Source organism: Zootoca vivipara, chromosome 6 (assembly GCF_963506605.1).
Source record: "Zootoca vivipara chromosome 6, rZooViv1.1, whole genome shotgun sequence".
Lineage (NCBI taxonomy): Eukaryota > Metazoa > Chordata > Lepidosauria > Squamata > Lacertidae > Zootoca > Zootoca vivipara.
In genome coordinates, this window is record NC_083281.1 from 1961147 (window position 1) to 1987265 (window position 26119).

Below are 26119 nucleotides of genomic sequence, written 5' to 3' on the forward strand. Positions count from 1 at the left end.
GCTCTAATTTACAGCCTATAAACTAGGCCTCAATTCTACTTCAGACTAGGCCTCGCCTCTACTTTACAGCCTACTTTACAGACTAGGCCTTGGCTCCACTTTACAGACTAGGCCTCGGCTCTACTTTACAGCCCACAGACTAGGCCTCAGCTCTAATTTACAGCCTACAAACTAGGCCTCGCCTCTACTTCACAGACTAGGCCTCGCCTCTACTTTACAGCCTACTTCACATACTAGGCCTCGGCTCCACTTTACAGACTAGGCCTCGGCTCTACTTTACAGCCTACTTTACAGACTAGGCCTTGGCTCCACTTTACAGACTAGGCCTCGGCTCTACTTTACAGCCCACAGACTAGGCCTCAGCTCTAATTTACAGCCTACAAACTAGGCCTCGCCTCTACTTCACAGACTAGGCCTCGCCTCTACTTTACAGCCTACAGACTAGGCCTCGGCTCCACTTTACAGACTAGGCCTCAGCTCTACAGCCCTTTAAATACTATCCCAAATGGAGCCCTGGGTGGGGTGGGGTGGGGTGGATGCACGAATGCATCCAATCCTCTTGTAAAACCATCCACGGCTGCACCCATCTCTGCCTCCTGTGGCAGGGAATTCCGCAGTCTAACAACTCAGCTCAGCAAGGTTAAGATTCCTTTTAGATCAAACCACAACCCTCTCTCCTTCCTTGGATGATTCTAGGATTCCCATCTTTGTTTTAGAAAGCTGCAGCCCTCGTGGCATTTCGGTTGCCGGAGCATGCATGCGCCTCCAACTTTGGCCTGTAAATTTCTGGGAAAGGGAGGCAGCTCGGATCCTCAATTATATCAGCAATAATAGGAAAAAACAAAATAAAATAAAAGGGAAGGGTTTGGATACGAACCCATGACACTCTCCGTTCCGCTGATGGGGGGCGTGTGGCTGGAAACTCCGTACTGGTTGGAGGCCGAGGAAAACCCCGAGACCGAGGGGATCCCGCCATTCACTTCCCCTGAATGCATCGGGTAATTCTGGAAGGGGACAAAGTGGTCGACCTGTTTTTTAGTAAAATTGCCCCAAAAGGATATTTTCGCTGCCATTTGATAATTCCACCCGGACAACATTCTCGTCTGGCTATATCTGGGAAACTTTGTGCGTACGGCAGCCCTACATTAACCGCATCCCCTTTACTCCATGGCAATAGGGCAATATTTTATTCTTGCCTTAATCCCCCCCCAAATCTCTTCCCCCCCACGCAAAAATGTGACGTTTTTGAGCAGGCACCCCCAAACTCGGCCCTCCAGGTGTTTCGGGACTACAACTCCCATCATCCCTAGCTAACAGGACCAATGGTCAGGGATGATGGGAAATGTAGTCCCAAAACATCTGGAGGGCCGAGTTTGGGGGTGCCTGTTTTTGAGCTTATTTTTTAGTGATTTTCAGAAATTCTGCCCGGCGCTTTTTTCCGACGGACAAGTCCTGGATACACCTGGAAATTCTGGATGTATGGCAGCCCTAGGTGTACCAAAATGAAATTATTATTATTATTATTATTATTATTATTATTATTATTATTATTATTATTGGTCCCGGGGGGGGGGAATGATTGGGTTGTTGCTTTTATTTTGATTACATATTATTTGGCTTTATATTTTGCTTTTGCTTTGCGAACCGCCCCGAGACCTCCAAGTATGGGGCGGTATATAAATTCAAAAAATAATAATAATGCTAATAAACACCCAACAACCCCTTTTTCTTGGGTTCAGGGCATTCAAACCTGCCATTGTTGCGTTCCTAAAATGGGCTATGAATGAGCCCCATTGGTCTGGAACGGATGGACACATCTCAGGGACCCCCACGTGGTTGTCTATACCAGACCAAACTGGGTGTGCGTGTGATTGTGGGGTGCAGCCCCGCTCTGTCCTTCAGGGACCCCGGATGCCCTTGGAGGTTTTCACCCCCCAAACCCCAAATCGGAACCAGTGAAGGTCCTGTGTGAGTGGCTAGAGGCGGTTGGAGGATGGATGGCGGCTAACAGGTTGAGGTTGAATCCTGACAAGACAGAAGGACTGTTTTGGGGGGACAGGGGGCGGGCAGGTGTGGAGGACTCCCTGGTCCTGAATGGAGTCACTGTGCCCCCAAAGGAGCAGGTGCGCAGCCTGGGGGTCATTTTGGACTCCCAGCTGTCCATGGAGGCACAGGTCAATTCTGTGTCCAGGGCGGCTGTCTACCAGCTCCATCTGGTACGCAGGATGAGGCCTTCCCTGCCTGCAGACTGTCTGGCCAAAGTGGTGCATGCTCTGGTTATCTCCCGCTTGGACTTCTGCCATGCGCTCTACATGGGGCTCCCTTTGAAGGTGACCCGGAAACTACAACTAATCCAGAATGCGGCAGCTAGACTGGTGACTGAGAGCGGCCGCCGAGACCACATAACACCGGTCTTGAAAGACCTACATTGGCTCCCAGTACGTTTCAGAGCACAATTCAAAGGGTTGGTGCTGACCTTTAAAGTCCTCAACAGCCTTGGCCCAGTAGACCTGAAGGAGCACCTCCACCCCCATCGTTCTGCCCGGACACTGAGGTCCAGCGCCGAGGGCCTTCTGGCGGTTCCCTCTTTGCGAGAAGCGAAGTTACAGGGAACCAGGCAGAGGGCCTTCTCGGTGGTGGCGCCCTTCCATCAGATGTCAAAGCAGTAAACAACGACCTGCCTTTCTGAAGGCAGCCCTGTTTAGGGAAGTTTTTAATGTTTGATGTTTTATGGTGCTTTTAATCTCTTGTTGGAGGCCGCCCAGAATCGCTGGGGAAACCCAGCCAGATGGGTGGGGTAAAAATAAATAAATAAATAAATAATAATTATTATTATTACTACTACTACCTCCCCCCCTAAAAAAATTACCATTCTTTCGTGCTGATGAAGACTGCTGAAGTTGCCGGACTGCGGGATAGGGGAGGACGACGCTCCCAGGATGGCCCCATAATTGGACTGGCTGATGGAGGTGGAGGAATTCCACAAATCCGCTGAGTTGTGAAGTCCATCTGCGAGATGAGGACAAAAAAAGAGGGTTTCTTTTTCTCTCTCCATTTTTCAAAGAAATTATTTATGCTTTTCAAATTTATACATTTCACTAATTTTGAAAAAAATCCATTGAATTTGGCATAGCTCACTCTTGCCACCTAGTGTTGCCTTTGTATATTGCGCTTTGCAACCTGTTTATAAAGCGTTTTACTTGCAGCTGTGTAGCTGAGTCCAGAAAGAGAGAAAGAGATAGATAGAAAGAGACAGAGACACACACACACAGAGAGAGAGTGACAGAGGGAGGAAGGAGATAAATAAATCTACTTTAAACGTTTGTTCCTCTTGTTCTCAGTGAAACATTTTTTAAAAAAAACGTTTTAAAAAAAAAGTTTGGAAAATTACATTGAATTTGGCATAGCTCACTTTCGCCACCTAGTGTCGCATTTGTATTTCGTGCTTTGCAACACATTTAAGGTGTTTTACTTGCAGCTGTGTAGCTGAGTCCAGAAAGAGAGAAAGGGAGAAATAAATGAGAGAGAGAGAGAGAGGAAGGAGAGGAAGAAAGAGAGAGAAGAGGGGGAGAGAGAGAGACAGAGAGAGGAGGGAGAGAAAGAAAGAGAGCGAAAGAGATAGAAAGACAGAAAGACAGAAAGACAGAAAGACAGAAAGACAGAAAGAAAGAAAGAAAGAAAGAAAGAAAGAGAGAGGAGGGAGAGAGAGAGAGAAAAAAAGAAAGAAAGAAAGAAAGAGAGGGAGAGAAAGAAAGAGATAGAGGGAGAGAGAGAGAGAGATGAAAGAAAAAGGAGAGAGAAGAAGGAAGGAAGGAAGGAAGGAAGGAAGGAAGGAAAATTGTGACCCTCCAGAGATGCTGTGGGGACTCCTAGAGCCCAGTAGGTCCTGAGGCCAAGGGCCATTTTGAGTTGTAGCCCAGTAACAACCAGAGGGCCACAAATGTCTCCCCCTCGGGTCAGGGTCCCGGTCCCCGCCCCCGAGTCGGACCAGGCTCGAATCCCCATGCTCCGGGCCCACCTCGCAGGGTGGTCGTACGGGGTTTTTTAAAAAAGGCTCAGTCCAATTGAATCCAATTTAATCTTTCGAGGTTGGTAAAAATGAAGGGACAGCTCCATGGGGCCAGGTTTTCTCTCTCTGGCCCCCCACCGCAAGGCACCCCAAAAGTTCACCCCCCCTTGTTCTTCCGCCCTTACCTGGCATGTAAAAGGCTCCAGGGTAGACAGTGCTGGGGGCTTTGGAGGGGGGGTAGCTGGCCGGTTCCCTGCTATAGTCGTCACCTGAGTTGGGTGGATATACCTGTTAAAAGAGAAAAAAAGAGGGAAAGTTGTCAACGCTTTTCCCCAGCCAGCAGCATCTACAGAGTCCGTGCCGGGTGCGAATCCCAACGACTTCCGGAGGAACCTGCGATTCCCGAGCCTAGAAATTTTATTCCGTTTCTTTTTTTAGTCTGTTTTTTTTCCTTTCTTTTTCTAGAGGGCCAACCCAGCCAAATGAGCAGGACATAAATAACAACTTAAAAATTATTAATAATTGGCGGCTCATGGAATATAATAAATAATAATAATAACAATTTTATTTATGCCCCGGCCTCCCCTGCCAGGGCCAGGCTCAGGATGGCTAACACCAAATACAGTATAAATTACAATGAAACGCAACAGGCTGGTGGTATCTGGTTCCAAAACACCAAAAACTCAGAAGTTTTCGAACGTTTTTCGGAAGCCGGACATCCGATGCGGCTGTCGGCTATTGTTTCCGGGGCACCTACTCCAATCAGAAGCCGCGCCTTGGTTTACAAACATTTCAGAAGTCCGACGGACTTCCGGGACGGATTAAGTTTGCCGCTTTTGTTTTCACTCTTTATTTCGCGTTTTTGAGGCTTTTTCGGTTCATTTGTTTCTGCGACTGTGTGGAACCCAGTTCAGCTACGGATAATAATAATAATAATAATAATTTATTATTTATACCCCGCCCATCTGGCCGGGTTCCCCCAGCCACTCTGGGCGGCTTCCAACAAAACAGAAATTCTAAAACACAGAAATCCATCAAACATTAAAATACAGAGATCCATCAAACATTAAAAGCTTCCCTAAACAGGGCTGCCTTGAGATGCCTTCTAAAGGTCTGGTAATTGTTGTTCTCTTTGACCTCTAGTGGGAGGGCATTCCACAGGGTGGGTGCCACTACCGAGAAGGCCCTCTGCCTGGTTCCCTGTAACTTGGCTTCTCGTAGTGAGGGAACCGCCAGAAGGCCCCTGGAGCTGGACCTCAGTGTCCGGGCAGAACGATGGGGGTGGAGACGCTCCTTCAGGTATACCGGACCGAGGCCGTTTAGGGCTTTAAAGGTCAACACCAACACTTTGAATTGTGCTCGGAAACGTACTGGGAGCCAATGTAGGTCTTTCAGGACCGGTGTTATGTGGTCTCGGCGGCCACTCCCAGTCACCAGTCTAGCTGCCGCATTCTGGATTAGTTGTAGTTTCCGGGTCACCTTCAAAGGTAGCCCCACGTAGAGCGCATTGCAGTAGTCCAAGCGGGAGATAACTAGAGCATGCACCACTCTGGAGAGACAGTCAGTGGGCAGGTAGGGACTCAGCCTGCGTACCAGATGGAGCTGATAAACAGCTGCCTTGGACACCGAGTTGACCTGTGCCTCCATGGACAGCTGAGAGTCTAAAATGACTCCCAGGCTGCGCACCTGGTCTTTCAGGGGCACAGTTACCCCATTCAGGACCAGGGAGTCCTCCACACCCGTCCGCCTCCTGTCCCCCACAAACAGTACTTCTGTCTTGTCAGGATTCAATCTCAATCTGTTAGCCGCCATCCATCCTCCAACCGCCTCCAAGCACTCACACAGGACCTTCACCGCCTTCACTGGTTCTGATTTAAAAGAGAGGTAGAGCTGGGTATCATCAGCATACTGATGGACACCCAGCCCAAACCTCCTGATGATCTCTCCCAGCGGCTGCATATAGATGTTAAAAAGCTTGGGGGAGAGGACAGAACCCTGAGGCACCCCACAAGTGAGAGCCCAGGGGTCTGAACACTCATCCCCCACCACCACTTTCTGAACACGGCCCAGGAGGAAGGCGCGGAACCACTGCATGACAGTGCCCCCAGCTCCCAAGCCCTCTAGACGGTCCAGAAGGATGTTATGGTCGATGGTGTCAAAAGCCGCTGAGAGATCCAGCAGAACAAGGAAACAGCTCTCACCTTTGTCCCTAGCCCGCCGGAGATCATCGACCAGTGCGACCAAGGCAGTTTCAGTCCCATGATGAGGCCTGAATCCTGACTGGAAGGGATCCAAATGGTCCGCTTCTTCCAGGCGTGCCTGGAGTTGTTCAGCAACCACTTGCTCAATCACCTTGCCCAAGAATGGAAGATTTGAGACTGGGCGATAGTTGGCCATATTGGCCGGATCTAAAGATGGTTTTTTTAGAAGCGGTTTAATAACCGCCTCTTTCAGCGGGTCTGGGAAGGCTCCCTCATGGAGAGAAGCATTTACCAACCCGCGAAGCCCATCGCCCAGCCCTTCCCGGCTAGCTTTTATAAGCCAGGATGGGCAAGGATCAAGGAGACAGGTGGTTGGTTTCACTCGTCCAAGCAGCCTGTCCACATCCTCGGAGGTAACAGATTGAAATTGATCCCACAAAACTTGACTAGACAGGACTCTAGCACTCCCCCGCCCCGGCCCTGCTCCCACGGTGGAGTCTACCTCTTCCCGAATCTGAGCGACTTTATCTGCAAAAAACTTTGCAAAATCATTGCAGGAGATCATGTGGCCCATACTGGGCCCGGATGGAGCAGGTGGTTCCGCTAAATTGCGAACCACCTGGAAGAGTCTCCTGCTGCTGTTTTCTGCAGATGCGATGGAGACGGTGAAGAAGGTCCTCTTCGCCGTCGCCATTGCCACTTGGTAGGCTCGAAGTTGAGCTCTAGCCCGTGTCCGGTCTGATTCAAAATGAGTTTTCCGCCACCGGCGCTCTAGCCGTCTCAATGACTGTTTCATCACCCTCAGCGCCGGGGAAAACCACGGGGCTGTCCGGGCTCCATGCAATCTGAGAGGGCGCTTCGGAGCCAGACAGTCAATAGCGCTGGTTAACTCCGCATTCCAGCGGGCCACCAGGGAATCAGCTGAAAGGCCATCGACATGGGATAAAACATCCCCTACCACTCTCTGGAAGCCAATTGGATCCATTAAGTAGCGGGGGCGGACCATCCGAATCGGTCCCACCTCCCTGCAGAGGGGAAGGGTTGCGGAGAAGTCCAGTTGCACCAGAAAGTGATCTGACCATGGCACTTCTTTTGTTTCGCTTTTACTTAATGTCAGATCACCACCATCCATAGAGGTAAACACCAAGTCCAAGGCATGTCCGCGGCTATGAGTTGGGCCAGACTTATTCAGGGACAGCCCCATGGTGGCCATGCTTTCCACAAAGTCCCGAGCGGCTCCTTGTAAGGTCGTGTCGGCATGGATGTTAAAATCCCCTAAGACAACCAAGCTAGGTGTCTCCAGGAGCACATCCGACACGACCTGAAGCAGCTCGGGCAGGGAATCCTTGGTGCAGCGGGGAGGTCGGTACACCAAAAGGAATCCTGTACTGCCCCTATTGCCCAACTTCCAGAACATGCACTCAGAAAACTCAGTCTTACCAATAGGACGCCTGGTGCAAACTAATGACTTCCTAAAAATCACTGCAACCCCCCCTCCCCGCCCAGATGGCCTGGGTTGCTGTGCATAAGAGAAACCTGGTGGGCAAGCAGCGCCAAGAACGGGCCCATCGTCTTCATCCAACCAGGTCTCTGTCACACATGCCAGGTCAAATCCTCCATCCACAATCAGGTCGTGAATGGCAGTGGTCTTATTCATCATCGACCTGGCATTGCACAGCAGCACCTTCAGGTCATGTGGGATGGATTAATTGTGCGACTTCGGAAATGGATAAAAGCCCCCCATCCAAGCAATGACCGTCCCCCGTGCAGGTAAAGAAAAGAAACCAATTTACATTTTTATCGTCTACAATACTGCCTTTTTTATTTTATAGTACAGCACATTGAATATTGCTTTCTTTTTACGGATCTATGGTCTCGTTAGATAGCAAAATTCATGGCAAATTGCCATTTTAGGGGTTGTTTTTAAAAGTCTGGAACGGATTAATCCGTTTTGCATGACTTTCTATGGGAAAGAAGCGCGCCTTGGTTTTGGAACGCTTTGGTTTTGGAACGGAATTTCCGGAACGGATTAAGTTTGAAGATCAAGATACCGCTGTACTTAATTAACCTCCTGCCCTTCACCCCGAAGACCTCAAGGTGGCGCACTTCTCTCCCCCTCTCCCTTGCCAGCCATGTCATCCTTACAACAGCCCTGCAAGGTAGGTCCAGCCAGGAAGCAGGGAAGTTGCATGCCCCCCCCCCCACCAAATGAGCTTGGTGTCGAGCTGAGGATTTGAACTCGGGTCTCCCCGAGCCCAGCATTCTCCAGCAGCAGTGGAGCAAAAGAGGCGGGGCCTGTCAAGAGAAGGTGGAGCCTAGTCTTTTAAGAGGGTGGCGGCTTGGGGGCAGAGCTTGGTAAAATGTTGGGGTGGGGCTAAGGCTGACCCTGCCCACCGAATCCTTTTAGGAGACCCCCAGGGAGGGCAGGAATAACCCCTCAATGTCAACATGGAAGCCATGGGCAGCAGGTCTGCTCAAGGGGTTAGCAAAGCTCATTCAAGCCTCTTGAGTCCAGATTTGGAGGAGATCGTAGAATCGCGGAACCGACCCCAAAGGTCATCCAGCCCAACCCCCTGCAATGCAGAAAGCGAGAGGCGTTCTCCCAATTTCTTGCATGCAGCTGCCGGTCAGAGCAGGGAACGGCCGCCTGCCTCCTACCCCCTACGGGGCACAGCCCTTAAACCTCGGGGCCATGGGTTCAAGCATTGCGCTGCGCCAAAGACTCATCGCACGGCAGCGTCTCAGGGGCTGGGTCTCCGACTCTGTCCCGGGGCTCAATACTGCTTGCACGGGCCGGCAGCGACTCCACGGGCAAGGGAGCTTCTCCCTCACCTGACCTCATGGCGACTGAAGAGCCGATTGAACAGGAACACTGGATGGTGCCTTATTCAGAGTCGGACCACAGGGTCCCTTTGGCCCAGTGTTGCCTACTCTGACCAGCAGCTACTCTCTAGCGATTTTTTTTGCCGGGGGGGGGCATTCCCAGCCATGCCTGCATGCCATTGGGGAATGATCTTGGGACTCATTTGCCCACCCATATGGTTCCTTTATGCGCTTCTCATTCCTTCTAAATTGTACCCAGGGCGCCTTTTGGGGGGGGGGGTGTTCATTCAGAAATGACCGATTCTGAGACACCAAAAAACCACAAGCTGAAACTGGCCTCAGAGTTTCAAAAGGAGCAGAATTTAGGCCTCTGGGAAGATTCTCAAGCTCTTTTAAAATGACGTGGGTTTTTCGCTCGCTTTGCATATATCATGGGGGGGGGGAATGGGGTTAGAACGGTTCGCCGCCCCCCGTCCAAGCTCTGACTATGAGAATCTTGCACCAATGCTAAACAGCTTCTTCTTTTTTAAAACCCACCCAACTCGAATTTGCAGGAAGCCAGGAACAAATAATAATAATAATAATAAATGATTCCAAAATCGTACACGCCCCCCCTCCAAATTTCGATGATGAGAATCTTGCACCCATGCTAAACAGCCTTAAAAAAAAATTGCATCTTTTTTTTTAAACCACCCAACTCGGGGGGGGGGGAGGGGGCGGGTTTGCAGGGAACCAGGAACAAATAATAATAATAAACGATTCCAAAATCGTACACGCTCTACCCTCCAAGTTTTGATCACCCTTGCTAAACAGCCTTTAAAAAATAATAATCATCTTGCATATATATTTTTTAAACCACCCAACTCGAGGGGGACAGGTTTGCAGGGAATAAAATAAAAATACGACCCACCCCCCTCCCCCCCCTGCAGCGTGTTCTGTGTAATGGAGCGAGAGGTGCAGGTTTTTGGGGTGGGGGGAGAGAGAGAGAGAAGAGGGGAGTCAGAGCGGGGGAACGTAGCCGGCTGCAAAGAATAAGAAATCCAGCAAATTGCCTTTTCCTATAATTTGATTACATAGCAGGAGCCGGGGAGCCGAGCAGGAATAATAGCTCCGTGCCATCTGCCAGGGGTTGGCAAGCGGCCAGATTTGCAGGCAGCTGCGTGGGGCTGGCGGGGATGGGGGGGGGAACACGAGGAGGAGGGGAGACGAGACCAAAAAAATAAAAAAGACGGTGGGGGCAGCGGGAGAGAGGAGAAAAGAGCAGCTTCAAAAAACAGGGGGTGCAAACGGAGAAAATCCCAATATAAGGGCAATCTGCAAACAGGACGGTGTGTTTGTGCATGCAATGGGAATGTGTCGTTGTCATCCCCCCCCCCCAAAAAAAATTATGCAAACTGAAGCAAGGATGATTCCTTCCCTCTTCCCGGGGAAAAAAATAACCATGCAGTTCTCGAATCAGAGGAAATGAGAATTCTCCTCCGCCTGCTGTCTTTTTTTGGGGGGGGGATAAGATTGGGGGGGGGATAAGATTGGGGGGTGGGGTGGGGCTTGAGGGTTTCATTATGCACCCCCCAAAAATTCTGGGCATATACCCCCTTCCCCTCATCCGGAAAATAAAACAGAAAACTCAGGCACAGAGGCGTTTCTGGGGCCCCCCGGCTGCTCGCCCCCTGAAAACCCGCAGCTTGGGAATGTCTTTGCTTGCAGGGGGGTGACCCTAAAATAAAAACGGAGAGGGGAAGCAAGAGAACAGGTGGGTCAAGCGCGAGTTAAGTGACCGACACGCCTTATCCGTACATGTGCATTCAGGGGGAAAGAGGGTGTCCCCCCCACATCGTGGCTGGGGGACCCCAGCCAGATGGGCGGGGTATAAATAATAAATTATTATTATATATTATCGTCCTAAAAGTTTGGGGTGAAGGATGAGGAAAGGGGAGAAACTCCCCCCGAGGCTTCTGAGCTGAGATTTTTATGTCTTTAAAGTCCCAGCCGGCATCAAGAGTTCATTCGTATTATTATTATTATTATTATTATTATTATTATTATTATTATTATTATTATTATTTGTCCTGCTCAACCTTTAGGGTTGCCATACACCCGAAATTTCCTGGACTTTGGTGGGTATTCTGCCGTCAGAAACAGTGTCCTGGTGGAAATGGCTTAAATGTCCGGGGAAATTCGGACGACGACGACTACTACTAATATATTATTTCTACCCTGCCCATCTGCCAAGCCATGTCAGAAGCGTCGATTTTGGATCAACCACTTTGGCCAAAAACCTCAACAACTTCTGTGTCCAGATTTTCACTTTCTGAAATATGGCAATCCATGGCTCTAACCAACCGAGCTATCCGGTGGGCTTATTCCCCGCTTCTCCCCAATATAGATTTTCCCTCTTTATTTATTTAATTTGTTAATCTTTTTTGGGGTGTGTGTGTGTTATTGAGTAGTTGTTGCTGTTATTGAGTAGTTGTTCCGTGAACCGCCCTGAGCCCTGCGGGTATATTCATTTAATGATGATGATGTCTATAGCTCTCAGGGCAGTTTGTGAGATAAAACCGGAACATCAAAAACACAAAATACACCGTTGAAATAAAAACTAACCCCCATTCCCAAATGAAAATGAAACACATTTCAAAAGGGACCTGGTTGAAGAGGAACATTTTCGCCTGGCACCTAGTGGAGGCGCCAGGCGAACCTCCCTGGGGAGAGCATCTTGCAAACGAGGAGCCACCGCGTAAAAGGCCCTGCTCTCGAGTTGCCACCGTCCGGACCTCTCCTGGAAGAGGCACACGGAGAAAGGGATCCAAAGATCTCAGGGTCTGGGATCCCTTGATCCATAAAGGGATTCCCCACTTCCCACCTTGTTCCCGATATAGAGTTTTAATTCCCACCCCACCCCCTTTCCCCGCCAGGTGCCCAAATGTCTCCGGCCAGCCCTGCCTGCAGCCCACCCCTCTCGAACTCGACGCATTCCTAACGTTTGCAACCGCCGGGCATTCGGTGACATCACAGAAGTCCGGCCAATGGCAGGCACAGGCTGGTAGCGCCCCCCCCTGACAGCACAAGGGGGGGAAAACACCCCCAGCTGGGCCGACTTTGCCAAAGAGTAAAACGGAAAATTGCTTACCGAAGAGGGGAGTCCTGGAGGAACTTTCCGGACTTTTTTCGGTTGTCCATCTGAATTTGGGGTGCGAGGAGGAAGGGGAGAAAAAGGGGGGAGAGTTTTTTTTAAGCATTAGCAAACATAATTACAGATTTTTTTAAAAAGCCATTCCTAATGTGGCAGAATAGATTTCGTAGCGCCAGGGGGATGCCTTCTGCCAACCGAGGTCCCCAACCTGTTGTGCCCCAGATTTATTAATTCTTATCACCGCATTTTTCCGTCTATAAGATGCCCCCATGTATAAGATGCCCCCTATTTGGGGGGACTCCGATTTAAGAAGACGGGGGGGGGAGGTATATACTATCTGTGTGTAAGACAAGCCCAGATTTTGGACATTATTTTAGAGTAAAAAAAAAAACCTTAGCCTTATACACGGAAAAAGTACGGTATTTTATTTATTTGTTGAATTCATAGACCACCCTAAACCCACAGGTCTCGGGGGTGATTCACAAGCAGATCTCGAAAGGATTAAGAAATGCATTTTGGGGTTTGAAGGGGCGAAAAAAGCTCACCGACTTCTGTTGGAGTCAGAATACTGGGGGTGTTTTTTTGTTTGTGTGTGTGCTATTGGGTTGTTGTTTTTATTCTGATGATGTATTTTGTGGTTTTATATTCAGATTTCTTTCTGCAAACCACCCTGAGACCTGCATGCGTAGGCGGCATATAAATTCAATGAATAAGAATAAGTTTCCAAGCCGCGCTCAAAGTCCAGTGGATTTATTACGGGCGCAAGCTTTGGGTGGGCGCACAGAGGCCATGATCCGTTTTGAAAAAGGTCCCCCGAGACGTTTCCGCTCTTCCGGTTATGACCGTGCAACTCACTATTTCAGGGCGGGGGTATTTTTAGCATTCCTGGTTTCCGTGCTGTAATCTCGAGGGTTTCGTTCTCGAACTCAAGCCCTCCAAGCTGCATAAAAGAGACTCCTGCCAAGCATCTTGTTCTCACGGAGGGGGGGGGAGGCAAGTATATTGCTACCTGTGTACAGTGGTACCTTGGTTCCCAAATGCCAAAAACCCGGAAGTAAGTGTTCCAGTTTTCAAACGTTTTTCAGAAGTTGGCCGTCCGACGCGGCTGTCGGCTATTGTTTCCAGGGTACCTGCGCCAATCAGAAGTCGCGCCTTGGTTTCCAAACATTTCAGAAGTCCAACGGACTTCCGGAACGGATTTAGCTTGGTTCTTAAGCCCCCCCCCCCAATCCAAACAATGACCGCCATCAGTGCAGGTAAAGAAAAAATAATAATTTTAATTTTTATCATCTACAATACTGTCTTCTTTATTTTATCGTACAGCCCATTGATTACTGCTTTCATTTTATGGCTCAATGGTCTGGTTAGTAAAATTCGTGTTCAATGGCTGTTTTAGGGGTTTTTTTTAATAAAAAAAGTCTGGAACGGATTGATCCGTTTTGCATTCCTTTCTATGGGAAAGCGCGCCTTGGTTTTGGAACGGACTTCCGGAACCGATTAAGTTTGAGAACCAAGGTACCACTGTATATCCCCAGGGAGACAAAGGGCTCTCTTCCCCATTTCTCTCCGGGAACAAAGGTCTCCTCCATCTCCCCCTGGGCACAACGATCTCACTTGCCCATCTCTCCCTGCCCCAGGGACAAAAGGGCCCTTCCCTTTGCAGGTGGGTGGAGGTGACCATTGTCCCACCTGCCCCAGAATCCCCCAGTGCCGGATATCTTCTGGAAATCCTTTATTTCGTTTTGGAACGGACTTCTGGGACGGATTAAGTCTGAGAACCAAGGTACTGCCGTATTCCTGCAGCTTGAATTTCTAACGGTTATCCCTTCTGCGAAACCTTGAATGCCAAAACGCGCAACCTGCACCCGGCCCTGAGAATTCGGAACAGGGAGTCGCACAGAGACACGACAGCCCCTCGGGTGGATAGGGGCTCCAGGCATCCGGGAACGTTTTAAGTTTCCTTTCTTCAGGCACGACCCCCTTTGGGAGACGGATCCCAAAAAGCTCGGCACTAAGACCCCGGCAGGCCAGAGCGGGCTGGAGGGGTTGGGGGGGGGGAGAGAGAGGCATTTTACAGAGTGAACCTGCTGCCACAGAACAGGTGGATTTCATTAGTTCCAAGGCGGGAGGATGAAAGCAAAAAATGGGGAGAGGAAGGGGCAGGAAATTGTGCAGGAGGGAGACCATGGGGGGAGGGCGTTGCGCAGGCAGAGCGGCCCCACGCCCTTTTCCAGACAGGGAATGTTCAAGGGATTTTATTATTATCATTATTATTTTTTGCAAAAAAACGGTTTTGCAAGAAAACGCCTCTTCGCTGGTGAGGGGGCCACAGGCAGAAAAAAAGCGTAGGTTTGGGGGCATTTTGCGAGAAAATGTGTCTTCGCTGGGGAGGCATTTCTGGAGAGACTCCCTGCCAGAAACCCGAAGAGCTGCTGCCAGCCAGAGCTGGATGAAGAGATGTTTCAACTCGGTGCAAGATAGCTGGGCTTGCCAACTTCTGGAGAATCTCGGTTGTGTTTTTAGGTTTCTAGACCTCACAGTGCCGAGAAAATGCACTGAAAAGGGCACCTATTGAAGGCCTGGTTTATTTCGGGGTGGGGGTGGGTGGGTATTGCCTGCTTCCTTGACTACTACCGCCCCAAAATAAAGCAGAATAACTTAGGCAAAGTGGAAAAGGGGGGGGGGGAGAATGAAGCTTTTTTTTTTTTTTTTTTTTTGCACATGGCCGAGTTCTCCAACAAGTCTCCATTCCTGAGATTCCTTTCCCGCAATGAATGCCAGATGTCTGGAACCGGAGCAGAGCGTTTCCTGTAGGCACCTCCGCCCCACACTGTAATAAATGGGGAGGGGGGCTTCTGAAGAGCTGGGGGGGAGGGTCTCCCCGCCCCCAGGAGATGCAGCAGCTCGCTGCCTTTGCAAATTCACCCCGTTCCCTGGCAAGCTAGGTAGGGCAGGTTTGGGGGCATTTGGGACCAGGAGGGTTTTTGATGGAAAGTGTGCAACTTGTCCCCCCCCACCCCCCACCGTGGCTGAGTGGTGGGACACCTGCCTTGCATGCAGAAAGGCCCCAGCTTTGATGCCCAGCCTCTCCAAGCAGGGTGAGGAAGGAGAGCTGCTGCCGGTCTGTGCAGGCAACATCAGCCAGATGGGCCAACATACTGATTTCCGCAGAAGCAGCACCACAAACGCCCCGCGGAAAGGCGGCCTCCCCAAACCCCGCCAGGCCCCATATATACCTATGCTGCTGTCCGCCCCTCTCCGGCGAGGGTTGTTGGCGTACGGGTAATATTGCGAGCCGCCCTTCACCCCCGTCGGCGACAACGCGCTGGGGCTCGAAATCCCCATTTCACCGGGCAGGAAGCCGGGCTGCGGGGATGAGAGAGAGGAAAACAACGCCGTCCGTGAAAAAGAGAGCAGAGAAAAAGCGGCTGACGCGCCGACCCTAGAAGGCAGGCCCATTCTCTCCCCCACCCTACCTCACCTAGAGGACGAGGAACGGGGGCACCCGGTTGTGGGTGCGAGAGAAGCAGGCAGGCAGCATATACCATTCTGACCTAGAGAGAGCCAGGGCTCGGCTTCAGAGAAGGCTGTGTGTTTCTGCTTCCCCTTGAAACCATGAGGACTGGCGCCCTGCGCTAGTTTGGGGAGACACGGAAAGACACTCTTGGGGAGCAGCGGCCGGTCAGTGTAGACCCCCCCGAGCTATAGGGGCAGCTTTGCCTGCTGCTGCATTCAGATCCTGCCCCCCACCCTCACGCCTCCTCCCTGCAAACAATCCCCGCCCCAACCCCGCAAAGAAACGCAGAACATTAAAACCCACTGCCGGCTGGCATTTATGCGCCTCCGATTAAAAAAATTAAATCCTCGCTGGCAACGAGGTGCTAGTCCCCACGCAGCTGTTTTGGAAACGCAACGCCGGGGAAAAACGGTGTGGGTTTTAAAACAGCATCTTGGTTGGAGGGTTGGTGGGGAGAGAGTATAGGAGTGCAGAGCCGGGAAGGGCCCTCCAGGGCTCATGTAGCCCAACCCGCTGCAATGCGGGCAATCTCAGCGAAAGCATCTAACTAAAAAGGAGCAGGGAAATCTGATTTCAGGAGTGCAAAGGGGCTGCCTGCCTCTTTGAGTTGGGAGTTCGCCAGATTTTCTCCGAAAACTGCTGGGGGTCTCGTAGCCGAACGAAAACTCCACATTCTGCAGCAGTCTACCTGTGAATACCCGCGTATACCCAAGCCTTTGTGCCATTTGCTGGCGGGCTCTGGGTGACCAAAACCCTGCCAAGCTCTGTACTGGCAACCCTACTAACAGCAAAAGCAGATAAGGATTAAGTTAAGGACATTTTGCTCACCTGGTTGAGAGCCGGCATGTCTCTTCCAAACGGGTAGGCACCTCTTTCTGTGCCTTTCCCTAGAGAAAAGAAGAGGAGGAAAGAAAGAAAGAGTCTGTGAGCACCCAAAACCAGGGGACCGCTTGCGGAGCTGCTGTCAACATTCTTGAACCCGCGTTTCAGGCAATGGGGGTTGGACTGCATGACCTCTGGGGTTCCCATTCCAACTTTTATGTTTGAGAACAGGGCAAAGAAGTGAGGGTGAACAGGTCTGGGAGCATTTGAGTTCACGTTTTTAAGCAAAGCTTCTTCTTCTTACCTATTATTATTATTATTATTATTATTATTATTATTATTATTATTATACCACCCTTTACCCAAAACTTCACACCTCCCGAATGAATGCACAGATCAGGGCGAAATTCTGCCGTTCTGGAGTTCGCACTCCTCCGAATTTTGCCTCCACTGAGAAAGGTATTACGCCACAGACGGTGCATTTTTGGAGATAAAAGGAGGTGTCAAAGAACATATTTTGTGATGAAATTGGGACTTAAAATATACATTTGCATATGGGTTTTCGGAAAGAAAAAAGGAAAACGCAGATTAATGTGGAAATGGGACAGGATGTAGTTGTCAAATAAATAAATAAATATTATTGTTATTTGTCTCGGGGTGGCTTCCAACAAATTAACCCTTAAACCTTAAAAAAAACACCTTCCCTCTACAGGGCTGCCTTCAGATGTCTCCTAAAAGTTGCATAGTTCTTGACATCTGATGGGAGGGCGTTCCACAGGGCGGGCGCCACCACCGAGAAGGCCCTCTGCCTGGTTCTCTGTAACCTCATTTCCCGCAGGGAGGGAACCGCCAGAAGACCCTCGGAGCTGGACCTCAGTGTCCGGGATGGAGATGCTCCTTCAGGTCTACTGGGCCGTTTGGGGCTTTCAAAGTCAGCACCAACCCTTTGAATTGGGCCCGGAAATGTCCTGGGAGCCAATGTGGGTCTTTCAGGACCGGTGTTATATGGTCTTGGTGGCCGCTCCCAGTCCCCAGTCTAGCTGCCGCATTCTGGATTAGTTGTAGTTTCCCGGTCACCTTCAAAGGCAGCCCCACAGAGAGCGCATTGCAGTAGTCCAAGCAGGAGACAACCAGAGCATGCACCACTCTGGCCAGACAGTCCGCGGGCAGGGAGGGGACATGATTGGGCTGTGGCTCCCATAATTCCCCAACCATTTCTCACGATGGCTGGGGCAAAAGGGAGCTAGCTGCTTTAAGGCAAGAAATCCTGGAGGGCCGCAGGTGGAGATGCCTTCTAAAAGCTAGATAGTTGTTTATTTCCTTGACATCTGATGGGAGGGCGCCACCACCGAGAAGGCCCTCTGCCTGGTTCCCTGTAACCTCACTTCTCGCAGGGAGGGAACCGCCAGAAGGCCCTCGGTGCTGAACCTCAGTGTCCAGGATGGACGACATTCTGGATTAGTTGCAGATTCCGGGTCGCCTTTAAAGGAAAGCACATGGCAAGATTCGCTGCCATGCACTCTCCAACTGCCTTCCCTGGTTCCAGTTTGAAGGGGAGGCAGAACTGGGAATCATCCTGGTATCTCACACCAACTGCCAAAAATGTATAAATGTAAAGCTTAGGGCTGCCGTACGTCCGGAATTCCCCAGACATAGCTGGGACCTGTCCGCCGAAAATGGCGCCCGGGCGGAATTCTTCCGAAAAACGGCTAAAATGTCCGGAGAGGAACCCAGTCATAGGGCAGCCCTTATCAGAATCACTGACTTTTTTTGCCGGTGTCCCTAAAAAAGGGGGGCGTGTGTGTAAAAAAACCCCCAAAAAAACCACCCACAAACAAATGTCAAAATATGACCACCCTACAAGTGGTGTGCTTCTCCACGACGCCCACATTCCCCGACTCTTCTCTCGAGAGGCTTAGCGTTAAGTCAGGAAGAGGTCACGGGGTTGCAGGGCAAAATCTTTTAACTGACCTAATTCCCCCCCCCCCCCGCCTCTCTCAAAGCGGTTTAGGAGCTAAATTTGCCACGCGGAGGACGGCCTCTCGCACGCCCTCCCTTTATTTCTCCCTCCTCTATGCGCAAAAAAAATGAATGCCGCCGGGTTTCGTCACCAGGCTGATCTAGGGCCTAAATCCCCTCTGCCGGGAGAGAGAACCGCGAGGTTTTCCCTTATTTCTTTTCTCCACACATGCCGCCCCCCCTCCCCCCAGTTTTCCAAATGTGATGTCCTGGTGCACATCAATCTCTGTGAGACGAGGATGCGAGATGAGTCCAAAGGGGGAGAGTAGCGTTTCCTGAAATTTCGCTCCCTCCAATCGCCTTGCAAATCTAGCACCGGGGTTTAAAGGTAAAGATATAGGTACCCCCCTTAGGTCCAGTTGCGGATGACTCTGGGGTTGTGGCACTCATCTCGCTCTATAGGCCGAGGGAGCCAGCGTTTGGCCGCTGACCGCTTCCAGGTCATGTGGCCAGCATGGTAAGCTGCTTCTGGCAAACCAGAGCAGCGCACGGAAACACCGTTTACTTTCCCGCTGGAGTGGTTCCTATTTATCTACTTGCACTTTGATGTGCTTTCGAACTGCTATGTGAGCAGGAGCTGGGTCTGAAAGACGGGAGCTCACCCCGTCGCAGGGATTCGAACTGCCGACCTTCCGATCGGCAGGCCCTAGGCTCTGTGGTTTAGACCGCAGCGCCACCTGCGTACCGAGCACCGGGGTTTAAGAGACCCCGAATAAGTCACGCAGGGGGGCGGGGAGAGGGACGACCTGCAACTATCTTGGACAACTTGGGTTTTTGGACAGAAGATGCTTTGCTCCACCTTCCATGTGACAGCCCTTGAGATATCTGAAGGTGGTTCTCCTCTCTCCTCTCAGTCTCCTCTTTCCCAGGCTAAGCATATCCAGCTCCTTCAACCGTTCCTCATCAGGCTTGTTTTCCAGACCGCTGATAATCTTGGTTGCCCTCCTCTGCCCACCTTCCATCTTATGCTTAAAATCCTTCAAGGAAGGGAAGTCCACCAGGGACCAAATGTCTGAACATCTATCTATCTATCTATCTATCTATCTATCTATCTATCTAATCAGGGTTAACTCTAAACCATGGTTAAGAGAAGCAGGCGCAAAAATCCCAAGCTAAACCACGGTTAAGAAAAGCAGGTGCAAAACCCAGAGCTGGCGCATTTGCTCAGGGTCCCAGGGACCAGAACGAAAAATGTCTGAACATCTATTACATTACAACAACAACAACCAGGGTTAAGGCTAAACCGCGGTTAAGAAAAATAGGCGCAAAACCCAGAGCTGGCGCGTTTGCTCAGTTTCCCAGGGAGCAGAACGAAAAATGTCCAGATCATCTGAAGATCTATTATTTTTTTAAACCAAACCAAACCAGGGTTAACGCTAAACCGTGGTTAAGAAAAGTAGGCGCAAAACCCACAGCTAACATCTTTGCCCCAGGTTCCAGGAACCAGAACGAAAAAATGCCTGGATCCAATAATTCAGGCGCATCCAACAGGTAGATCGTGATCTACCGGTAGATCACTGGACGCCTGTGGCAGATCACTGGCTCCTCCCTAAAAAAAAGAGAAAGCTCAACAAAGTTCAACCTGAACCCCTAAAAACAGGGCTTTCCTTCCTTTAAAAAAAACCCTCAACAACTGTGACCTGAAACCCCCAAAAGGGGGTAGATCACTGCCAGTTTTTAACTCTACGAGTAGATCACAGTCTCTTGGGAGTTGGCCACCCGTGGAATAACTTTATTAAAAATGCAATTCATGGCATGCTTTTTTGGGGGGGGGGAAGTGGCGAGAGAGGAAGGAGGCGAGATAAGGTGGAGAGATTAAAGGCGGTGATTGGCATGGTGGGGGGTGGAGGCGGGGGGGGGGGGGTAGTGGTGAGTGTGTCTTGCTCAGCCTGAACCGATTAAAAAACATTGTCCAATACGGTGTCGGCTCAGATTAGCAGGCTGGGTCTTTTTGGAAAAGGAGTTAATTGCGAGAAATAATGACTTGAAAGGGATCCCCACCCAGGGCTTATTGGCTCCCAGGCTACTTAACCACTATTTGCTGCCCCCGCCCCCCCTCCAAAATAAAATAAAACCAAACCCGATGATTCCTTTGCAGATATGCAAGTTTGCAAAAGGGAGAAGAGATCAATGGAGATTTTATTGGTATCTATCTGTTTATCGACACAGGTGAATTAACAGACACCCCCTCGGCCCTCCCTCTTTCTCCCCCCCCCCCGGAACACCCGGATTTGCGGGGATTAGCAGTGTCTCAGACTGGGGGGGGGCGTTTCGGAAGAGGGGAAGGGCAGACGCAGACTGTTGCTGACGGGCAGAGATGGGAAAAGGCCAAAATTCACTTTGGGGTTCCCCCATTAGGGCGGTTTATAAAAAAAAAAACTTTTTAAAAAGTCTTATCTCACTACGCTAGGGATTATATAGCCTATCTGAAATTTCATGCCTATCGGTTCCTATCTTGACCCTGCTCCACTGAACTGAAATGTCAGCCTTCACGATGACATAAAGTAGGAAAACGGCCAAGTAAACAGCTATTTTCGTGGAGGAGGGTCGAGAAATAAACTGATGCGCATGAAATTTCAGGTATAGCTATATAATCCCTAGTGTAGTGAGATAAGACCTTCGGAGCAGACATTAAAAAATAAAAATGAATCGCCCTATTCCGAATCTTTGCAGACCCCACCCATGTGGTTTAGAGGTTAGGGTGGCAGACTAGGAGCTGGGTTCAAACCCCAAAACTCAGCTGCCCGGCCCTGTGTGCGAAAGCAGCCGTCCCGGTACCGGAAACGCTCCTTGCGGCACTCGGGGCATGCTCAGAGGCGCCCTTGTTCTCCCGACCTGATCGCGCTCAGGCCGCAAAACGAAATAGCACACCTGAAGCGACCGCCCTCTGCTAACCCAAACGCAGAAAGCTAGATCTGGTCTGTGCTGCTCGCTGTACCAAATGTCCCATTGACTTCAGTGGTGTCCGCACTGGTTGGCAGCGCCTCTGCAGGGTTTCAAGCGGGGGGGGGGGGAGAGGGGCATTCCCAGCCCTACCTTGCGACTGGACGTGGGGCGTTCTGCGTTCAAAGCAGGTGCTCTAGGGGCTGCGGTCCTGTACCCCGCAAAAGAAAGCAAGTTTGTCGTCCTGATGGTCACCTCGGGTGGAACCCGGAACCAGAAGGGACCCCCAGCGGCAATCTAGCCCACCCCGCTGCCGAGCACCCTCGCCGAGAAACATTTTGTGCAGTTAGGTTCTCCCACCAACACAGCGGCTCTCACCTACAATCCCAGACCCCAGGAATGATGACGAAGATAGGCTATTATGGGATGGAAGTTCTCTGTGCTCGCCGTAGTGGGAGCCTTCGCCGTAGCCCTGCTGGAAGGAGGAGAAAGAAAACATTGTAGGAGTGGGTCCTTAAAAAACAAACACGACACGGGTCACTTTCCGACAGAGTGGATAAACATCAATGATTTTTTAAAATTGGATTAAAAAAAATTAAATCAAAATTTTAAAATTAAATGCTTTTGGGGGGGAAATCTTTCTAAAGATAGTTTTCTGTTTAAGTTGCATTATTGTTTTAAGCTTTTCATGTGTGCAAAAACTCAGCCTAAGTTTTTAACAACAACAACAACTATTATTATTATTTCCATTCTAAGGTATTTTCTAAAAAATAGTTAACAAACGTAGATACATATGCTATAATGTTATTGTTTTAGTTAAATTGTTCAAATTGTTATTGAGGAAATGATTATTTTTTCCTTCCAGTAAAGTACAGCAGAAAAAGTAGCCCAAATTGTTTTTATTCAGACGACTTTTTCTGTTGTACTTTATTGGAAGGAGAAAAATAATCATTTCCTAAATAACAATTTGACCCATTTATTTAACTAAAACATTAACTTACTAAAAAACCTCACCATAATTTCATGATTATCTGTCTATGTATTTCTAACTGTATCACCAAATCAGTCATTTTTGATATAACTGTAAAAACTACTCTGAAAATTTATTATTCCAAAAATGAAGCCCCTCCCCCATTGTGAACCTGATCCTACTTGAACATGGGTAGGCAAACTAAGGCCCAGGGGCCGGATCCGGCCCAACCGCCTTCTTAATCCGGCCCGCAGACAGTCCAGGAATCAGCGTGTTTTTACATGAGTAGAATGTGTGCTTTTATTTAAAATGCATCTCTGGGTTATTTGTGGGGCATAGGAATTTGCTCATTTTTTTCTTTTTCAACATATAGTCCGGCCCCCGACAAGGTCTGAGGGACAGTGGACCGGCCCCCTGATGAAAAAGTTTGCTGACCCCTGGACTAGAACCTCTCTGTCTTATCCGGATTGAACTTCAGTTCAGGCAAGCAAGAGGCACGAGTTCGAGGAGAACGTCGCAACCCGGGCGAACCGTCCAGGAAGGCCTGGACCTGGGCTCCCGGTGGGGGCGCGGCCTGAAGAGAGTGCTGGGGGCCGGAAAGAGAGAGATGGGGGCCACATTCTGCCTCTGGGCCCGGGGTTCCTCTTTGCTGGTGCAAGAGCATGCCAAGATATTATTATTATTATTATTATTATTATTATTATTATTATTAATATCCCACCCTCCCCGGCCAAAACCTGAAGCAAGGCTGGCGAGGTCCAGGCTGAGAGTTTTGGCGGGCCGCATTAATTGAATGCAACCTTTGACTATTGATTCAAAACCCCAAAATGCATTTTATATCATTGACTTTTTCTTTGTATATTGTATTGTGTTGTTTTGTTGCTATGGCCGATGGCTGGCGCAAATAAAGATTCATTCATTCAATTGCAAGCAACCCTATTTGCACCCTTTGCAAACCCGCCCCCCCCCAAAAAAAAAGATTCTCGAAAGGCAAGAGATTTATTTATTTATTTCTCTCCATTTCAAAGTGTGTGGTTTTTTTAAAAAAATCCTTACCCTGACTTGGTCAAACGTGGAGTTATTTTGATCTCCTGCTGCCCAGGAGCCAGAGGCCGGCCGCTCGTCCAAACCTGCTGGAGAAGGGGATTAAATAAAAATTAAACAAGCCCAGGAAATTATTATTATTTTTTTTAAAAAAAAGGAATCGGCTTTGATAAGCAGCCCCTTCAAACAAAGACAGTGCTCTCCTGAAGCTAAAACCGCTTTCCTTCCAAAAACAGAACAATATTTGGATGTTTAAGAGAGAATAAAGAGACTTTTTCCTGTTTTGCAAAGTTCCCATGCAGGGATTCCCAGCTTCAGAGCACAGCTGACCGGGGGATGATAGCTTCTTGAATTTCGTCATGGGCCGGGCCGCCTCTTTCCCCACCCACCCACCCTGGAAAGCCTTGCATGCAGAAAGTTAGGGTGTCAGGATGAGGGAGGGGGGAGGGGGAGGAATTTGGTTAAACTGAATTCTTTTCCCTGGATTGTTATAGTTCCAGTGGTTTCGTATTCTCACACGCAGTCAGAAGAAGACCCCTCCCCCAATGCAAATCCCACCATTACTAAAGTGGGTACAGGCTCTCCCCCCCCCGAAAATAGGTTGTTCGTTGTGGTCTGTTCCCCCTGAGGTCACCCGCGGGAGCCAGTCCCTTTTGTTAAATGCTACGTTTGAAACACACAAAGCAGACCCTGTTGGCCCACGCCCTGTGCTGCTAGCTTTCTGCTTGCAGGGAGTTAAAGCAACATCAGGGGAGGCTCGGGAAAAGAGCTCTAAGTGGGAATGTGGCCGCTGACAAGAGCCGGGACAGGATCAGGCTCCCTGAGTAGGAGACCCCCCCCCAAAAAAATACCAACTACGGAAGCGGAACGAACACGAACACACACACACACACACACACACACACACACACACACACATATATGCAGGAGAGGATTTTGAAGGGATGTTTTGGGCCAAGCAATTTCGATTTACGAAATTTCTGTGGGTGTCAATACAGTGGTACCTCTGGCCGGATCCCGAGGTTTCTGCCAAAAGTTTGCCGCTTTTGTTTTTGCCATTTATTTGGCGTTTTTGTTTTTGAGGCTTTTTCAGTTCATTTGCTTTTGTGACTGTGTGTGGAACCCAGTTCAGCTATTGGTGGATTGATTGATTGAGTGACTGCGGAAATGGATAAAAGCCCCCCACCCAAACAATGACCGTCATCAGTGCAGGAGAAGAAAAAATAATAATTTTTATCATCTACAATATTGTCTTATTTATTTTACAGTACAGTACATTGATTCTTGCTTTCATTTTATGGATCGATGGTCTCGTTAGATCAGGCATCCCCAAAATGCGGCCCTCCAGATGTTTTGGCCTACAACTCCCATGATCCCTAGCTAACAGGACCAGTGGTCAGGGATGATGGGAATTGTAGTCCAAAACATCTGGAATGCCGGAGCTTGGGGATGCCTGCGTTAGATAGTAAAATTAATGTTCAAGTGCTGTTTTAGGGGGTTGTTTTTAAAAGTCCGGAAGGGATTAATCCATTTTGCATTGCTTTCTATGGGAAAGCGTGCCTTGGTTTTGGAACGCTTTGGTTTTGGAACGGAATTTCCGGAACGGATTAAGTCTGAGAACCAAGGTCCTTGATTCCATCCTGCTCGAGACTCCGAGGAGCCGAAATGCAAGCCCCGATGTGAGTGTGCAAGGCTGGGTGTGCAAAAGTGCAACGCTGCACTCACACGCAATAACCCCACCCCCACCCCATTGTGTGCATCGTGTGTCCCCCCCCCCAGCTTATTATTATGTGAATCGCAGCCTTTGCAGGCTTCCAATCTCCCCTCGCTGTTCATTTAACCAGAAACTTCTTTCAAAATTGCAAGGCTTCCATTCCGCAGCCTTTTGTGTTAATCATTTCCCCGGAGAATCGGTGTTTAATTGCTGTCTAATTTGCATAATTATGCATATTAATCTCCACGCCTAATGAATATTCATAATTCTCATTTAGATTTTGTTTTCTAATCAAAAAAATAAAAATCCTCCCCCCCCCAATTCCTTTCACCAATCCCTGCTCTCTCCAATCTGATTACTTTGCGGAATTGAGGTGCCGGAAAAAGATGCTAATGCGACTTGGGATAGTATTTTGGGGGGGGGGGTGGCGGCGGGGGCGGGGAGCTGTGCATTCCTGCACCATTTACTCCTTCCCACCCCCACCCCCACGGTGATTCCCTTTTTTCGATGCTCCGCTCTAGAAGAGTTTAATCTGCATTGGCCAAAAACGTGAAATTTACAAAACACGCTAATAATGCAGGATTGGGAGCCGCCGAGAAACTTCTAAATCACCTATACATGGGGCTCTGCCAGCAAGGAGCTTACAGATCTACATTCCAACACAGAGGACCGGTTAAAGGAGCAGATCATATGATAAAATCATTGAACTGTAGAGTTGGAAGGGAACCCCAACGGTCATCTAGTCCAACCCCCTGCAATGCAGGAATCTCAGCTAAAGCATCCAGGACAGAAGGGCCATTCAACTTCTGCTTAAAACCCTTCAAGGAAGGAGAGTCCGCCGCCACCCGGGGCTTCAGAACACCTCTGACTGCCAGAAAGCTTTCCCAGATGTTGAGCCGGAATCTCCTTTCTTGTCGCTCGAAGCCGCGGGTTTGAGTCCTGCCTTCCAGAGCCGGAGGAAACAAGCTTGCTCTCTCCCCCATG

The 26119-nt window shown here is 49.6% G+C and overlaps 1 protein-coding gene across 11 annotated transcripts in view; it reads right to left on the reverse strand.

Moving 5' to 3' along the window:
• Positions 1 to 26119, reverse strand: part of TCF3 (transcription factor 3) — a 105457-nt gene that overhangs the window by 26098 nt on the left and 53240 nt on the right. For 4 of the 11 annotated variants that reach the window (XM_035119256.2, XM_060275300.1, XM_035119255.2 and 1 more), the window contains exons 4-11: positions 23434 to 23510; positions 21786 to 21882; positions 16512 to 16570; positions 15403 to 15532; positions 12164 to 12213; positions 4195 to 4297; positions 2870 to 3009; positions 878 to 1004 (exon numbers count right to left, since the gene is read on the reverse strand). In XM_035119256.2, the coding sequence (XP_034975147.1) occupies positions 878 to 1004; positions 2870 to 3009; positions 4195 to 4297; positions 12164 to 12213; positions 15403 to 15532; positions 16512 to 16570; positions 21786 to 21882; positions 23434 to 23510 (783 nt within the window). The remainder of the gene's footprint in view (positions 1 to 877; positions 1005 to 2869; positions 3010 to 4194; positions 4298 to 12163; positions 12214 to 15402; positions 15533 to 16511; positions 16571 to 21785; positions 21883 to 23433; positions 23511 to 26119) is intronic. The other 7 variants (XM_035119262.2, XM_035119261.2, XM_035119254.2 and 4 more) reach the window with 3 other exon arrangements.